This window comes from Myripristis murdjan, chromosome 11, assembly GCF_902150065.1.
Source record: "Myripristis murdjan chromosome 11, fMyrMur1.1, whole genome shotgun sequence".
Classification (NCBI taxonomy): Eukaryota; Metazoa; Chordata; class Actinopteri; order Holocentriformes; family Holocentridae; genus Myripristis; species Myripristis murdjan.
Window position 1 is genome coordinate 4,075,684 of NC_043990.1, and position 18,372 is coordinate 4,094,055.

General features: G+C 45.3%; 1 protein-coding gene across 2 annotated transcripts in view; it reads left to right on the forward strand.

The window, feature by feature from the left end:
- Nucleotides 1–18,372, forward strand: part of LOC115367508 (zinc fingers and homeoboxes protein 2-like) — a 112,225-nt gene that overhangs the window by 80,978 nt on the left and 12,875 nt on the right. For both annotated transcript variants that reach the window (XM_030063294.1, XM_030063295.1), the window contains one exon: nucleotides 13,980–17,339. In XM_030063294.1, coding sequence (XP_029919154.1) covers nucleotides 14,305–17,339 — 3,035 coding nt within the window. In that variant the 5' untranslated portion in view covers nucleotides 13,980–14,304. The remainder of the gene's footprint in view (nucleotides 1–13,979; nucleotides 17,340–18,372) is intronic.

Genomic DNA, 18,372 nt, shown 5'->3' on the forward strand with positions numbered 1-18,372 from the left:
TGCTGATGTGCAGGACACCCCGGGCGGCTGGGTTCAGACGCCTGGAGGCCTGATTAAACTGCACAAGATCAGCTGTGTTTGCGGGAGCTTTGCCGTGCAAGACCTTATCAGTGATTAGAATAATTCTGAAAATCAATTCTGAAAAAAAAATTCTTATTAGGGAGACCTCTGGCTCTGAAGTGTCTGTGAATGTGTGGTCAAAAAAAAAAAAAAAATGAACCTCTTCAGCTCGGCCGGTGCGTTCGGTGGGTTTTTGGCATCGCTGCTCATCGTGGCTTCGTTCAAACCCTCAGGACTTTGGTTTTAAATTCTGGAGCGATCCGGACATTCCCAGAGATTCGAACACGCGTCGCTGAAGGCACGTCCGTCATTTTCCGTTTGACGTGACGCCGCCGCCGCCGCAGAGCCACGGCGTCTCGGCTGAGGATGGCTCCAGCTTCAGCGTGTCGCTCCGTCAGCACAGTATGGAGGAATATGTATTTTTTTTTTTTTATTTTTTTTTTTTTATTCTAACTTTGAAGCTCCTTAAGTGCACATGAAAGGGAAAATCAAGAGTTCAAGAGGTGACGTGGTGGAAACTCACAGAACGTGACGTGTGACGTGACGCGCGGAACAAAAGGCGTCTGTGGCATTTCAGGATTTAAAAAAAAAAAAAAGATAAAAGCCGTCATATTTTTTTCTAATAGGGCAGACGTGGAAGAATCGATCACACACAAGTTGATGCAAAACGACAACTTGCACTCGTTCTCTCGTCCTCGCTCCCTCCGTCCTCCTGCTGCCCCCCTCCTGACCTCCCTCCTCCTCCTCCTCCTCCTCCTCCTCCTTCCACTTGTCCCCTCTTTCTTTCCTCCTCTCCACACTTCTGACCTCCCCTCTCTCTCTCTCTCTCTCTCTCTCTCCCTCTCTCTCTCCCTCCCTCTCTCTCGCTCGCTCGCTCGTTCATCCCCTCTGCTCCCTCCTGACCTCCCTCCCTCCGTCCTCCTCCTCCTCCTCCTCTCCTAATTAGCACCTGAGCGTACAGGCCTGGTTAATATTCGGCGGCGAGGTGCAGCGACGGCAGAAGGGCACCTCGCCGTCTCTTCCTCCACTGCTGTTGCCATGGCGACGGCATGGAAATGAAGCACCTCTCTCTCTCCTCTTTCTCTCTCTCTCTCTCTCTCTCTCTCTCTCTCTCTTTCTCTCTGTCTCCTAATTTTTTTTGGCCCCCTCCTCTCAATCTTCTCTCCCCCCCCTCCCTCCCCCCCTCACTCCCTCCCTTCATTTTTTAATAAGGAGTCACTGCATCCATTAAATTTTAGGATGGAGGGATGGCAGGGGACTTGCAGGGGCAAAGCGACACACACTCGCAGGAAAGGAAAAAATGTAAAGAAGGGGAGGAAAAATTTTAAAAATAAATAAATAAAAATAAAAAAAAATCCTCCTGGTCAGTGTTTACAATATTTACAGTTGCTGTGATTTGATTTCTCTCTCCGTCTGTCAGATGTTTGTGATGCGTCGCTCTGTCCAAGGACGCCGCAGGGTTTGTTCTCTCTCACAGTTTGGTGTGTGTGTGTGTGTGGTGTGTGTGTGGGCGTGTGTGTGTGTTGTGGTGTGTGTTTGGACGATGGCCTTGGCCTTGATGAAGTTCTTTAAAGCTGCTAATTGTGTTTCATTCATATTTCATGGTCGCGGGGGGGCAGCCATTTTGCCGAGGGAGAATTGATAGAATGTCAGGTGTGTGTGTGTGTGTGTGTAGGTGTGTATGTGTATGTGGGTGTGGGTGTGGGTGTAAGGGTGTGTTGCATTCCTAAGCCGTGACAGTGAGAAGCCAGTGGGTTTTTTTGTGATTGAATGAGTGTGTGTGTGTGTGTGTGTGTGTGTGTGCATGCATTTGTGTCTTGCATTCATTAGTCATGACAGTTGGAGGTCATCTGGGTGTGTGTGTGTGTGTGTGTGTGTTTTTGCGTGAGAGTGAGAATGTTTGTGTGTCGCTTCACAGACATTCATACAATACCTGTGTTTATGGAAAACTATGTCTCTCTCTCTGTGTGTGTGTGTGTGTGTGTGTGTGTGTGTGTGTGTGTGTGTGTGTGTGACCATCATGAGCTCCAAGGCCGCTGTAGCAGCTTGTGTTGTAGCTCCTGATCAGCCAGTTTAACCAAAATGGCAACACAAGTGAAACGTGTTCCAGGTTTCAGCTCCATTCATCTGCCTGAGTGCCTCTGAGCAAGGCACGGTGCTTCCTCCTTTCCCTCTCCACCTCCTCTGTTATTTCACTGCCTCCTCCTTTCCTTCACTACCCTCCTCCTCTCCTACACTACCACCCCCTTTCCTTGTCTACCACCTCCTTTCCTTCCATACCTCTTCCTTTCCTTCACTGCCTCCTCTTTTCCTTTTCTACCTTCTCCTTTCCTTCCCTACCTTCTCTTTTTTCCTTCCTCCCCCTTTCCTTCCCTACTCTCTTTTTTTCCTCCTCCTTTCCTTCATTAACTCCTCATTTTCTTCATTACCTCCTCCTGTCCTTCTTTACCTCCTCCTCTCCTTCACTAACTCCTCCTTTCCTTTCCTGCCTCCTCCTTTCCTTCTCTACCTCCCCCTTTCCTTCTCTACCTACTCTTTTCCTTCTCTACCTACTCATTTCCTTCATTACCTCCTTTCCTCCTTCACCTCCTCTTTTCTTTCCCTACTTTCTCCTTTCCTTCCCTACCTTCTCTTTCTTCCTTCCTCCCCCTTTCCTTCCCTACCTCCCCCTTTCCTTCACCGTCCCCTCCATTCTTTCATAACCCGTCAACTAATCTTCACCATCCTGTTGCTGTAAGAAACTGAACCATCGTCTCCTTCGTTTGAGACTTGAATATCTGTGAAATTCAGATCATTTCTGTAAAACTAAAAACAAACGTACTAAAACTGGTCTTCAGGTATAACCAAGTTAGTAATGAAGTGAAACTGTCTCCATTCTGTTGGCTTCTCCTTTCATTCCCGTCTTTTCCTCCTTGAGGAGCCGAGTGGCAGTGAGTGGTGGGAGAGGAAGCGACCTCTGACCTCCCCTGAGTAAACCCCCCTGGGCATCAATGAAGCATCACATTATTATCACTTTATTATTAATATCATATGCAAATATTATGCGGCGTTTCGTCCGCATTCATTCAGCTCATTTGCAGCAGGAACGCCGCCGCCGCTGCGAGGGAACGTGTGAAATTGATATGAAACGATTCAGCCGAGCCTCCCTGTTAAACACACAAAGAGAAGAGCCGCTCTCCATGTATGTCACCCATCGCTTTGCTGCAGAGTGGAAGGACAACCAGATCCCCAAAAATTAAAATGACCTCAGAGCGTCACCGAATCCTTGAAAAGTTGGTGTGTCTGAAAAAGCTAAAAGTTGGACAAATGTTGCTGATGAATTCATGGCCTTCAAACAGCATTTTAAAAAAAAATTAAATTCCCATGATAGACACATTGTGAGGAAAAGCCTGCGGTGGACGTTTGTGTTGATAAAGCAGCGGTTTAAAACATGACTTGACAACATTTAGAGTGAAGGCGAGCAAAAAAAAAAAAAAAAAAAATCTTTGAAATGCACCGAACATGACCTTGAAAATCCCAGGGAAGTCCTCAGATTTGATTCCCAAGTGAGTCTCATTTCTTTCTGTGTCGCTCGTGTGATGTTCAGCAGTCACATGTACACATGAGGTGGAGGTTTTAAGAGTTTTTATAGGTCGACGCTGGTCATCACACACACTCCTACTGCTCTTTCACTGCAAAAACGCAAAATCTTACCAAGATTATTTGTCTTATTTCAAGTCAAAAATGTCTTATTTCTAGTCAAAATATCTCATTACACTTAAAATAAGACATGATCACCTCAGAAGTAAATTGTTTTTAGACAATTTAAAATTCGCTTGTTTCATTGGCAAAATTTGCCAGTAGAAAAAGTGAAAATTCACTTGAAATAAGTGAAAATTAGCTAGAAACAAGAACCAAATTTTCCCAAAGCAAAAAGCAAGCAAATTTTCACTTGAAACAAGAGACAGTTGTCTAAAAACAAGTTACTTCTGAGGTGATCATGTCTTATTTTAAGTGTAATGAGATATTTTGACTAGTAATAAGACCTTTTTGACTTGAAATAAGACAAATAATCTTGGTAAGATTTTGAGTTTTTGCAGTGTTCCAGCATTTTCTATTTTTCTATTAAGTCATTATATTCTGACGTGGATGTTGTTCTCGTCAGTTTTGACCTGAAGAAGATCGCGTCCAATCAGACGTGTGCAGCCTCTCATCTGTTATTCACAGAGACAGCAGGGAGGAGGGTCTCTCCAGCTGCATTTCATATATTTGTATTTTTTGATGTTAAGTTTAGTTCACTTTTTTTATCTTGTTATCCCTGACAAAGTCTTCCACACTTTTCTGGGCTTTGAGTTTTAAGTACAAATTACAAGTACTAATTGTCAAATAGATTAAACTAATTTAATTAATTTCACTTTTATTAAACGCTCGTCCTGTATTTCAGAATCCTTCAATTTAAACCAAAAAAAAAAAAAAAAATCCCATTTGTCTCTCACAGCAAACGGGGGGAAAGACTAGTTTAACAGTGTGCAGCCTCTGGGTTTTATTTTAATGAATGATTTTCTGCCCGGCAACAGCATAAATTCATGTTTTACATCATATTAAGCAGCAACCATCTGATTTTCGGTCGGGTTATGTGAAGATTGGAGCTTTTAAGGAAAGGGGAAAAATCCTAATTTAAGGTTTCCTCAGCCAAAACCAAAATTAGATCTTTCTTTCTTTCTTCCTCTCTTTTTTTTTTTTTTTGCCTTATGATGAACTGAGTGCAGGTTAATGTTTAGCCTCCTTATTGCTGTGTTTGCTGTGTTGTCGCTGCCCTCGGTGCAGTCCTGTCCACACCCCCACACTCCAATTCACAGACGTCCATACGGGCAGGATGCGTCACTGCTGTGTCTGTATTGACTGGATGAATGATTAGCAGGGAGGGAGCGGGCGAGCGAGGAAGGGTAGAACTAATGGAGGAGCGAGGGGAGAGATGAATAGATTGATTGATGTCATACATATTCAGCTGTGGCAGACTTGAACCTTGAGATACTAAATGATACAAGAGTTTGGCCAACTCGTCGCACATCATCAATGCGAGGCTGAGAGCAGCATTCCAATTATCCAGCCAATCATCCGAAACCCAAAAACTCTCTCAAGGTTCTTTGCAAATGAAAAGCCAGCTTTGTTCTCATCAGCACATCAAATTGCCTCACTGGGATCCATCAGTCATTTACCACAGCTATCCCTCTGTCATTTAGAGCTGCGGTGCTGTCTGACGCTCAAAGTGCCGCCCGGGCCTTCATCGCCGGCTCCCCAAAGCGAGGTCCTGGGACCGGCGCGGCGTCCCGCCGAGGCTTCTGGGGATCCGGGGAGCACAACGCGTCGCTGAGCCTCTCCTCGTCGGCTCCGGGTCACACGCTCAATGACAAGAGGATGTTCTCTTTTAGATGAAATCGCTTCTGTTCAAGGCGTCCTGGTGGCTCTGCTCTTTCAAGGCGTGTGCCACGTCGTGTCCCCGGTTTGAATCCGGTCCACGACCTTTTGTTCAACATCGTCTCCTTCTCTTTTGTCCGACTTTACTGTCCGCTGGAAAAAGAGCACAAATGCATAAAAAAAAAATCTTTAATGGATTACTTTACCCCAAATCGATAGTGTTTATATCCACAGAGCCGGATTTGAGAAGGACGGCCTTTCCCATTCAGATCAACATAGCAGGATGATCAGAGCAGTGATCTCCATTCTTTTTATCGTCTTTATTTTAGTTTCATATTAATTGGATGTGAGCTCGTCGTCTGGCTTTAATTGTCTTATTAATTGCACTGATCAGGAGAGGCGCTCCTCACGTCATTGTTCTTGTGCAGTGGCAAGAAAGGTTTTCTGTTGAATTCGAAGGCTTTCTGTTTGTATGTGTCGAGTTGCCGCGGTAACGGGCTAGCTTCCCCATAAATCGACTTGCGGCAAGGCGTCGGCTCTCCGAGGTGAGAGGTTTTTCCAGCAAAGACAAAAAAAAAAAAACTCTGGAGCGGCGTCTTGTTTTTTCAGCTCGTAGCACGTGGAGAGTCTGTTTCATTTCAGTTACATTTCATTTCAGTTACATTACAGTATTGATTATGTTACTGTAGGAAGCCACATGATAAGTTAGCACCTTGGCTTTTTGGTCTTTCTTACACACTTTTATTTGTCTTTTTTTTTAATCACAGAGACTGAAGGCTCCAAAAGCTGCAGCCACGTCCGGTCACGCTGCACAAAAAACTCTGAGAATTTGTTGTTTTCATGTTCCTGTTGCTGGTCTGGGTGCAGGTTTTTGACATTGAATATTCAAATTCACATTCAGAAATTCCAGATATTTTGCCCTCCTGTAAAACTAACCTCAGATAAAACTAGTCCCATTAAAATGAACTTTGTTGAGATTGTTTGCAGGCGTCACACGGGACGTTACTGCTGTGAGGACAGTATTTAAACGGACCAGACGCTCCAATCTGTGTAACTTTGGAAGCTGGGATCTCTTAGTCCATGCAAATTATCCACTAACTTTCCAAGCATCCCATGTTTACGGTTACATTACCACACGACGTCACTGCAAATGAATCTGGTCTGACCAGAGCTTTAGAGGGAGACTTTAATAAACTGTGTAAAGAAGGTGAGTCTATCCCGGTGGAGGTTGGCTCTCTAAAATTCCTGCAAAAACCCCGGTGAATGCCATGGGGCGGAAACACATTGGACACAATTTTAACTCCCAGTTTTAACTTGACAAATACAATTAAGCCATCTTGACATATTTTCAAGAGTGCCTTGGATCTGCCTTTTTCCACTTCATTACCGGATGACCCTTTTTCATCCAAAGAGCAGCCAACACCACCGTTTTTAACATTTGAAGATAAGCCTCTTTCTCTTTTCTGAAAGTCGATTACGACTGGCCTTTTCCGACCTTTCGACATCTTAAGTTTGCCTTCTCTTTCGGTAATTGCTCGTAAGGAGCTGAGCGCGGGGCAGAGCCTTGTGTTTCTGCCGGGATCATCGGGGCACGATGTCCTGACGGTGGGTTTCACAGATCTCCTGTATGACTCAAGCGTGATTTGGATCTCTATAAGATTAGGAGGAGGCGGCTGGAAATAGCCCGGCGCTCTCATAAGAGCTGGGTCATACTACCAGCTGTGTTAATGATGCATTAGCACCACGAGGTGTCTGCACAAAGGCATCCTTTGATCAATCATTTAGCATCCTCACACACACACACACACACACACTCGTATATTGACAAGCACACACACTTTGAGGTGGCAAATTTTGTGCTGCATGGTGAATGTGTGCCTGCTGGGGGGTCACGGGGACTCCAAAATGAGGGCACCCTCACTTTGGCGTCCTCATTCCCCTCTGATGCTCCCTCGCTCGCTGCAGCCGCCTCCTCTTCCCTCACATGCACCGCTGCCTCCTCTCCACACGTCTGACGTGAGGTGAGCGAGGTGTTCAACGTACGGTCCCGGGACCCTAAGGAGGTCCTCAGCTAAATGAGGAAAAGTTTAATTTCACTCTGATTTAATTCACTAGAAATTGTTAGAACGCAGAAAATATATGTAAAATGGATATTTATCATTAATATTATTATTATTAGTAGTAGTAGTTGTAGTAGAAGTAGTAGTATTAGTATTCTTTTATTTGTTTATTTATTTTAAATTTCTTCTTTCTGGTTTAATCTCACAACGATCTGTCAGTGTATATTCACTCGATTTCTTTCAAAAAAAAAAAAAAATGAGGAAAAAGGTAATTAGCAGAATAGCAAAAAATTACTGCCATATTAGTAAAAAGTTAAAAAATAAGTAGTGTTTTTTTTAGTTAGAAAAAGAAAAATACAAAGGGAAAAAATACCCCCAAAATTTCCAGATAATTAGCAGATGAAAAAATTAGCAGATTAAAATTGGAAATGAATACATATTCACAAAAAAAATGCAATAAAACTATATTTATAAAAACTAAAATGATATCTTTATGGGTCAGATCAATGATAGTGGATGGATTTGGACAGGTTTGTCTTGTCTAAATGTTTGTGAAAGGCGTCACTTTTTAATAGTTCTTGATAATATTTCTTGATAAAAGGGTCACTTCAGACGGTGGGGGGGGGGGGGGGGGGGGGGGGGCTCACTGAGACTCAGCTCAGGGGGTCCGGGACACGAGGAAGTCTGAAAACTCCCGGTCCAAAGCTGCCTCACAGTGAACAGAGCAGGACGGGGATCAAAGTCTGGCTCGGGGGTCCGTTAACGGGACGCTGGCTCCTGACAGACGCTTGTTAGAAGCTGCTGGGCTCAAATCCACGAGCCTTCGGTTACAGGACGGTCTCACAAACCGCTGGACTCTCAGACTGGATGCTGGAATGTGTTCTCAGGACATCTTGTAACAGAGGCTCTGCTCAGCCCCGGCCCCGCCCCTCTGTGAGGCTCCGTCCCCTCCACTTTGCCCTTGTTCCAGTAAACGTGTCTTTAACCCTCCCGTTAGCGCTCCTGCTCCCTCCAGTGCGCCTTCCCTCCCTCCAATTTGTCTTCCCATTCGCCCACGTGTCCTCCTCTTACCTCCAGCAGGCGTCTCTCCTCCGAGGCGTACATCGCTCCTTCTTGACATTGTTCACTTTACGTCAGCGAGCGAACGGAGTGGCCCGTAAAGCCGCTCAGGTTTCCATCAGCTCGTGGTTATAGTGACATAAAGCTGCCGTGTCAGCGCTGGGACGGCCTCGATACCAGAGCGCTGACGAGATGAAGATCCAAGACAGTTTTATTGTTCCATGATGGTGGAACCGCTGCTGCAGGAGAAGAAGAAGACAGTCCAGCAGATACACTGATTCATTTGATTTTTTTTTTTTTTTTTTTTTTAGAGGAAAAGTCACTGTAGAAATCAGTGAAGCAGCACCTTTGGCCTTCATTTTTGATGCAAAATGTCTAAATGTTTGAGTGCTGCATCTTCATCAGAGGCAGAGAGATGAAGATGCAGACAGAACTGAAACACAGCGTGCTGTCCGGCTGCACGGGTCTGCCTGACCGCTGCAAAGAGGCCTTTTTTTCTTTAAGGCAACTTTATTAATCTTTTAAAAAAACAAAGAAACAGCAGAGTTTTTGAAAATCTCTGCACACAGGAGAACACAGAGACTGAGAAAGTGAGGAGTGAGTGCTGCTGTTTGTGAACATGACAGATTTAGCTGCAAATGCAAGTTTAAATCTGGTTAAAAACGTCTTCATAATGTCCAAAAGTGTTGGGCAAAGCAAGTGGGAAGAGAAAATCGAGGCTGAGGGGTTTATGTGGAAGTCACAAATGAATACAAGATGTTGAAAATAACTGCAGGATGGAGGCGGCGGCGCGTGAGGTCAGCGGCAAGTAACGTTACGACAGTGACATCGGCCTTTTCAACTTGTTTTGTTCGCAGTCCACACAACAAAAGGAAAACGGCCTTTTCAAGAAATTCCACTTTGGAAAGAGACGAGCGAAACGAAAAGAAAAGAAAAGCTTTTGTGTTTCCCACAAAACTCGTCTCTGTGGGGACGGAGCCTCGTAGGACAGCAGAGGCGTGACAGTGTTCACCTCCAGGATTTCTATCTGCAAACCTGCACCAATGGAAAAACTCCATGTTCCTGCTGATCTTCTACCAAAGCGAGCGGTGGGATTTGAAAGCTGACGTCACTCCTCCTCCCTTTCCTCCAGCCGCTGGTTTCCATTCATTCCACGACGATATGAACATGAACTTTCAGAGCCTTCACACTTTCTTCACTCCAGTTTTCCCTCACCAGAATAAAGTCCTCCACATGAGTTTTCCTCAAAGCAGCAGCACTGTTGGCTTTTCAGGACTTGGAGTGAAAAAAAAAAAAAAAAAACGCTCCCTCCCTCCGCCAGAGAAAATAGACCCCGGGGGAAATGCTGTGCTTTCCACAGGGAGTTATCATTTCTGTGGTTTGTGCAGAACATTATGAGGCGGCTGCTTCAACCCAAAATTCACGTTTTGTTTCTGTGTTGTGAAATCTTTGGTGGACAGTTCTCTCTGTATATGAGCGGTAACACCCCCCCCCCCCCCCCCGCCCCACCCCGTCCGGAGCGGGACACTGTGATGTGCTTTTTGTTGTTTTTATTTATCTGTGTGTTCTGTTTTCTGTCTTGTGTTGCCGTGGCGGCGCTGCTCCTCGTCTCCCCGTCGACTCGAGCCGAGGCGCCGCAGCCTCAATCACAATAATCTGAATAAAACGCCTCGGCCCGCACCTCCGTCTGCCTCCACACTCCCTCCTTCTCTCTCTCCATTACTGATCTCTCTCCGTCTCGTCCTTCGCCCTTCACCTCTTTTTCCGCTCGTCTACCTCTCTTTATCTTTCTCTCTCGCCGTCTCCTACACACTTATACACATTTCCTCCATCTTCTTCTGTGCGTCTGATTTCTTTCTCTCTCTCCTCCTCCTACACTCTCGTCTTCTCTCCCTCGGCCTCTTTCTCTCCATCTACTTTTTTGTTTTTCTTTGTTTCTCCTACACACTCGCTTGTCCTTTTCCTTCCACCTCTTTCCATACATGCACTTTTATTCTGCTATCTTTTCTTCCACTCCCTCCTACACTTTCTCTTTTTTCTCTTTTCTCTTTTTTCTTTTCTCTCTCTCTCTCTCTCCCTGGTGCTTTCCCGCTCCTCCTCCGTCACTTGCTGGGTTTCCATCCAGGTATTTTTATACCTGTTATGTTGTATAATTAAGTATACTTCACAAAAATGTAATGCAGCAATTCAAAAGTTCACCTCGTCAAAGTTCATGCAAGAAAATCTTTAGTTTGAAAGTAATTTGTGATCAGAAAGAACGGCATGCGGAGGAATTTGTGCACAAGATTTGAGAGAAACTTTTGTGGAAAAATGGAATAATGGAAAATACTTCTTTTTTTTTTAGTGGGATAAAGCTTGAATTAAAGTGGCAAATTTCAAGTTTTCTCTTTTTCCAAAAAAAAAAAAAAAAATCTATGCTCGTTTCAGGAGGAAAGTTATTTTTTTTGTCCAAAGGATATTCAGTAAATAGCGATGTCGAGGCATTTGTGGGATGAATAATAGCACCAACTGGGTTCAGTCTCGCTGCACAAGTTTCTCGGTCTTCTGAAGGACAGACTGTAAAAATATCTGTCTGCGCTGGTTCGCTTTAGAAAGCCGGGCATGGCTGCACGGCCATTAGTTTGCTGCGTTTGTTGAATTATTGGCATTCTTTGTTTTCGTCTTTTGGATAAAGCATGAAATATGAGCGCCATTAACGCTAAGGAACAACTGGACCAACACTAATCAAAGTGTTGAGACGCTCTCCATTTTTCTGGGGAATGTTTCGTTTATTGCGAGTTTGTTTTGTTTTTTTGTCAAATGATCAGGATGCCTCCCTGTTTGCTGCGAGCCAGCTGATGGAAACACACATAATTCTCATTTTACTTTATTATTTTTTTTTTACGATATTTCATGGCTCTGCTAGAAATTGACCTGACAGTTGGATGGAAACATTCCTTATCTCTTCTCTGAACTGTTTGTCTCTCCTCTCCCTTTTTTACGTTTCCTTTTCTTTCCCTGCCCACCTTCCACTTTCTCTCTCTTCCCTTCCCTCCTTTCTCTCTGCCATTATCTGTTTCTCTTTTCTCTCTCCCTCCTTTTTTCTCTCATCTCTTTGAACACTCTCTTGTCCTTTTCTCCCGCTCCCTCCCTCCCTCCCTCTGTCTCTCTCTCTGTTTATCTGCTTTCTCTCTCCCTCTCTCTTTCACTTCCCTCTCTCTTTCTGTCTGCCAGGCCATGGCCTAGTTAAAACGTCTTCTGCTTTGTGCCTGTTCTGTTTCATCAGCTTAGAAGTTTTTAGACTCTCTCTCTCTCTCTTTCTTTCCCTCTATCGCTGAGCCTCTCCCTTTTACTTTCTCTCCCTCTTTGTATCTCTAACTCCACTCCTCTATCTCTTCCCTTTTACCTCTTTTTCTCCCCTCTTTCTACCTCTTTTCGCTCTCCCCCTTCATATCCCACCCTCTTTCGCGCTCTCTCTCTTTCCTTATCTCTCTTTGCTCTCTCTCTCTCTCTCTCTCTCTCTCTTTGTTTCATTGTGGTGATGATAGCTGTCAGGAGATCTCATCACTGAGTCTCTCTTATTACATGATTACAGGGTAATTATCCTGTGAAGTTGTCTTTGCCCGAATCTATGAAAGACGCTTAATGTCTTTTTAATGGGTTTTGGAGTTTGGAGACAGATTTTTTTTTTTTTTTTTTTATTATTTTCTTTTTTCTTTTGTCTTTTTTAGTTCCCCTGGACTGCTCGTTTCATTGCATTTACATGTGATTGGCCTGGAACAGTGTGTCCCGATTAACTGGCACCCGGATCCATTGTACTTTTTTGGGTGCATCTCACTCTGAGTAGTCAGTTAGAGTTACTCGATTTTTACCATATGGCCTCGGCTTTGCCAGCAAATGCTGTCGAGCGCCAGGCCGCGATTAAAGCTAATGTAACTCTTTAGGATGAGCGCCTACACAGAAACCTGATTTGGGTGTTAGGGGAATGGATTAGGGGGGATCTGTGTACATTATAATACTTTGATTCCTGGATGAAATACATCATTGCAAAAACAAGAAATCAATTTGTTTTGCCTTTTTTTTCTTTTTAACAGGACCAAAAAAGAAAAAAAAAGGCTCGATTTCTGCTCATGTCTTTTGGAAATACGAAACAAAACACAGCTCACTGTCAGGTTTCTCCCATATGAAAATTTTGTTTTCTGCATCAGAATGAAACAAAACAGAAAGGAAGATGCGGCCCCTTATCCTGTTTTTCCCATATGAAGGAAGGGAAAACATTAAAATGGACCTTTTTGCATCACCTCTTTCATAATTACAAAACCAAAAATGCTGCTTCATTTTTTTCTACTGAAAGGTTTTCTGCATGGAAAGAAAAGTGCAGGAGCAGGAATTTGGCTACGATTCTGTTTTTCTATTAAAAAATAAAAACGAGAATATGTTTTGAAATCTTCTTTTGTAGTTTAATATATTTTTTTTTTAAATATTGCTTATAGCTACATCCAGATCAGGTGGCTGTGTCAAAGTCAAAATTCAAGAGATACCTAAATAATTTAACTCTGCAATGACATGTTTTATTTCTGAATTTGAAATACATTTTTTGGATTATAAAGAGGGAAGGTTTGATCGTAGATGTTTGGTAGAACTCGACCCTACAGCACTCCAGAGAGCTTACGAGTGAATTTACTGTTTGCTTATATTGCTAAAAAAAATCTAGGCTACTTTATCAATCTTTAGTTTACACAGTTTTATTGTATGTTTCTCTCCCAGGCAAGGATTATCTCTCATCTATCCTAATAAATACATAGAGCATGTTGGCAACATGTATTTCACACCTTTTTTTTTTTTTTTTATAGGAAGAGTTTACAAAATACCAATTCATCTATTTTGGACAGAAATCCCCTGAAGGTCGGCATTTAATACCTAATTCTCAATTTTTACTTTGCTCAAAGGAGTTTTTGGCCAAAAATACTAAATAGTTTCAAGAGTGGATACATTTTCAGGCGAACCCAGTCATAATGGGGCTATGCTTTACCCACACATACCTAAAATTGAAAAGATACAGTTTGTGAAAGAGTTATGATTTTGTTGACCAAGGCAGCTAAAAAAACTGAATGTGCCATCGTCTATTGTGGTGCTTGTTTGCTCTCATTCATTTTGTAAGGATCGAATTTCTCATTATGGAGCAGAAGTCTTCACATATTTTCCCCTCTCTATAAATGTCCGTCTTGCATTTTCCCTTTCTTTGTCTTGTCCTTGGTGAATGAATTTCATCACATCCCACACAAATATCAACATGACTTCTCCCTTCTGCGTTTTTCGAACATGTATTTTTCTCAGCTTTTTGTCTTTCCCCAGCGACTGTGCGGCTCAGTGAATGCAAACAATATTAACATGCAATTTTCTCTCTTGTTTGTCTTTACCCAGCTTGAACGCCGCTGCTATCTGTGATGCCCTCCCATGACGCCCAGGTCGGGAGCTGACGTTGCCAGTGAGCGGGAGACGCCACTGCACAACCGGTCCTGGGCCAGCGCCATCAGCCGGTTTTCGCCCTCCCTCTCGCACACTGGAGACTACCCCTCTGTCTCCACACCCGCCGCCATCGGCTCCGATCCACCACAGTAAGCCCCCTTCAAAATCAGACAGGCTGACGTTTTCAGCCAGCACCAGCAGCAGCCAAATACCACCAGTATCTTCAGCGTAATCAGCAACACCAGCACCACCGTCGCCACCACATCCACCAGCAGCCGCCATGTCCAGTCGTAGGAAGTCCTCCACCCCCTGCATGGTGCGGGTTGTCAGTGACCTTCCCGAAGAGCAGGGCGACCCGGAGGACATAATGGACGTGGAAATGTTACCGGACAGCGGGGTGAGGGAATCAGAATCATGTGAATCAGCTGAGAAGAGCCAGAGCCCCAAGCAGGAGAATCCAGAGTATCCAGACCAGCAGATGTTTCCAAAACTAGTGGATGTCCAGAATCCAGAGCCATTAGAACAAGAGGAGCAGTCGGGTAAAGAGGACTCTATCAACGAAGACGTCATTGGAGGTGGAGACGTGAAGGACAGGGAGGTGTCCACCTCTGAGTCGGCTTCCCAGAAAAAGCAGCTCAGAGGCTACGAGTGCAAATACTGCCCGTTCTCGACACAGAACCTGAATGACTTCAAAGAGCACGTGGACTCGAGCCACCCTAATGTTATTCTCAACCCGCTGTACCTGTGTGCTGTCTGTAACTTCAGCACCAAGAAGTTTGACTCGCTGACAGAGCACAATGAGAGCCGGCACCCGGGTGAGACAAACTTCAAGTTTAAGAGGGTAAAAATGAACAATCAGACTATCTTGGAGCAGACAATCGAAGGCAAAGACAATTCAGTCGAATGTGATTTGACAAATGAACAGGGTGAAGGCAACAATAGAGGAGCGTTTCCGCCTTGCATATCCACCACAGTGAAATCCCCGGACAATATCCAGTCACTTTATCAGGGGAGTGAACTGAAAAGCCAGCTGGATGGTCTGATCCCGAAGGATCAGATCACGGCGGTCAACATCAACGGAACAGTCATAATTCCTGAACCCACCATCCTCCAAGGGCTCTCACATGTCTCGCCGTTGCTCCAGCGCCCACCCAACTTTAACTCCATACCAAAAATAGCTGTTCCCCTGAACACCACCAAATATAATCCTTCCCTGGACAACAACCTGACACTGATCACTTCCTTCAACAAGTTTCCTTATCCAACGCATGCTGAGCTCTCGTGGTTGACTGCCGCCTCCAAGCACCCCGAGGAGCAGATCAAAGTGTGGTTCACCACCCAGCGGCTGAAGCAAGGCATCACCTGGTCCCCAGAGGAGGTGGAGGAAGCCAGGAAGAAGATGTTCAATGGCTCCATCCCTCCTGCCCATCACACTTTCACCGTCCTGCCTACAAGCCCCATTTCTGAGCCGTCTGCCAAAGCCTCTCAGCACCCCATCGTCCACACGACAGTCGAGCACTCAAGTCATGTTAGGACAAGCAATTCCAATGGGTTAAGTGCAGTCACCGCCGCCACAAATTCTGCCGCTGGGGTCACCATTGGGTCCAGCCATACTCTCAAACGATCCCTACCGACCCACATGACGACGATGTTTGGCCCAGAATCAAAGCGGCCCATCATGGCGGTTGCACCCCACTCTGGAGACCCTAAAGAGAAGGGCCTAATGGCTCCTCCTCCGCCTCCACCACCCCTTAAAGAACGCCTTCCTATGGCTCCGCCTCCCGTTCCCATGGAGATGAAGAGACCTGTAGCAGTTCCTCTGGTCCCCATGGAAATGAAGAGGTCATCCGCTGCTGTGCCTTTAATGCCCCCGCCATCATCATCATTATCACCGTCTTTGTTGTCCAAAGGGAAGTTACTGACGTCAATAGCTCCTGTTTCATTGTCAGGAACCCCCAAAACTAAGCCGATGATGTCACTGCCCTCCATAGTCTTTCCAGAGTCCTTAACAAGGCCTTTTATAGCTCCCCCGCCTATTATTGCCCCTCCATATAAGAACTATCTTATTCCTCATCCTGCGTCCATCTCTTCCAAAGACAAGCACCCGATCACCCATGCTTTGTTAGCCCCAGATCTGAAGCTGCCGAATTCACCCCCTCTTATCGGCCCACAGATAAGGAGGCCAACTATCATTCAGTCAGCTCGTGCTCCAGCAAAAGCCCCGTCCCAGATTCCAGGGTTCCCCTCTGATGGCAAGAAATCAAAGGAGCAGCAAGGAGTGGAACTGAAAGCCAGCTTCCCCAGAGGAGACAAAGTACTCACTCCTCTATCAGAGGCCAATGGCATGTCGCGCACGGATGCCAAATGGTCGCGTGATCAGTCCTCCCCTGCCCACAACAACGGAGTCATTCAGTTTGATGGCAGTGAGCCACCAGCACTGCTGAAACCCGAGCAAAAACAGAAGTCATCGGTGCCCACCCAGTTCCCCCTGCTGGAGAGGATGAAAGGAAAAACAGCGGAGCAGCTGAAGATCTTGGAGGAGAACTTTCTTCGGAACAGCTTCCCCACACACAGCAACGTAGACAATCTGGCGGCGACCACCCGACTGTCTCACCAGGAAATTGACAGCTGGTTCCAGGAACGCCGTGCTCTCCGTGACAACCTGGAACAAGCCCTGCTCAACTCCATGGGCACCAAGAGGATGGTCGCCGGTAGCATCAGCGCTCTACCGGACAAACGACCACATCATCAACAGCAGCATCAGCAACACCAAACTCTACAGCTTAATGGGATTCACAAACCAAGCACCGGTGGGGGCCATCTTAAAAGCCCTCCCCCATCTTCCCCCATCCTGCCCATTGTTGCCCCTGGCCCCATTGCCCCCTCAACCCCCAACCCGACTTCCTGCTCAGTGCCTCCAGACAGCCGATCCCTGGCGCTCCTCAAGGACGATTTTGCTCAAACACGGTGGCCTTCCCCTGAGGAGTTCAGCCAGCTGGAGGCTCGAACAGGCTTGGCACGCACCGACCTTGTCCGCTGGTTCAACGACAGCCGGTCAGCACTAAAGAGCGGCGGTATGGAGTTGACGGAACTCTTTCACAACAGCACCGCTAGTGGGATGAATGGTGGGCAGGGGGCGCCAGTGAGCTCACCTGAAAATGCTCCCAGCATCATCCAACGCTGCCAGGAAGGAGGCATACCAAACAACGGCAGCAGTAAAGTGCTGGAGGGCGATTTGGGCCGGCTAATGGAGCAGCACACTAACAGCCTCAGCAGTCAGCAGCACCAGGAGCTCCAAGACTGGTTCAGCGGCAGGTAGTGTATTAGAATGGGATCTAAGATTGTGTGTGTATTTTTTTGTCATCTTAATTTTATGCCATTTGGGAGCCATTGTTGTTCAAAGTGCCTTACAATGCCGTCAGTGCAGACATTTTTAGCTTGAGTGGTCCCAGTGAAAAAAACAAAACTGTCCTCATGGTGAGTGCCTGGCTTTATCAACAGAGCTGCACAGGAAATTAAACCCCAAACCCTGGCAGTATAAGTGCCATGATCCATACAATGAACACACAAATAAAATAGGAACATCTCGCTGATATTTAATTGCACTGCCTTTCGTGCAATCGACATCAAAGCTTAAAAATACTTTTCAAACCCATCCGCATCCTCATCAGCCACTCTTCCTTTGTCACTGATATATATTTTTAATAAGGGGAATCCATGAGGGTTAAATGCTTTTACCCAGATTCATCTCACCATTGTATTTCATGAAAAGAATGTTCCTGATATTTTGTGCCTACAGTGTACACTGAGGTACACAGGAATTATAAGTGCTAACCCTGATAGTGTAGGTACAATGGTCTTCCCATTATGCTGCATAGGACTGCACTTTCTCTGGGGACCCACTTGTTGAAAATATATCTTCTTTACAAGCCTTGGCTGGTTTTCTGATATGACAGATATGCTTCTATTGTGAAATTTACCCTCTTTTCAGGACACTAACCTCTACCTTACAGTATTTAATTTAGTCTGCCTTTCATTCCAGGGACTTGGGACGTCTTTGGCAAAATAACATAGCTATTAGGTTGGATACCAATATCTCCACAATAATTTGGGAGGCATTTTATTCTTCCCATGAGTCAGGTTTGGGTCCAGGCTCAGTCTTTGAAAAGCACCGCTGTATTAAACTGCATTGATGCTTTGCAATTCTTCTGGCTCCTGCTGCTTTTATAAGCCCTGCACGCATCCAAGTCCACTCTGCTGTGTGCAGTGGAAAGTCAATAGCAGAGGCAATGGGGCAGTGAAGTTATAGTATAAAAGTTATAGTGTAGAGTCATTTATGGTGCTCAGA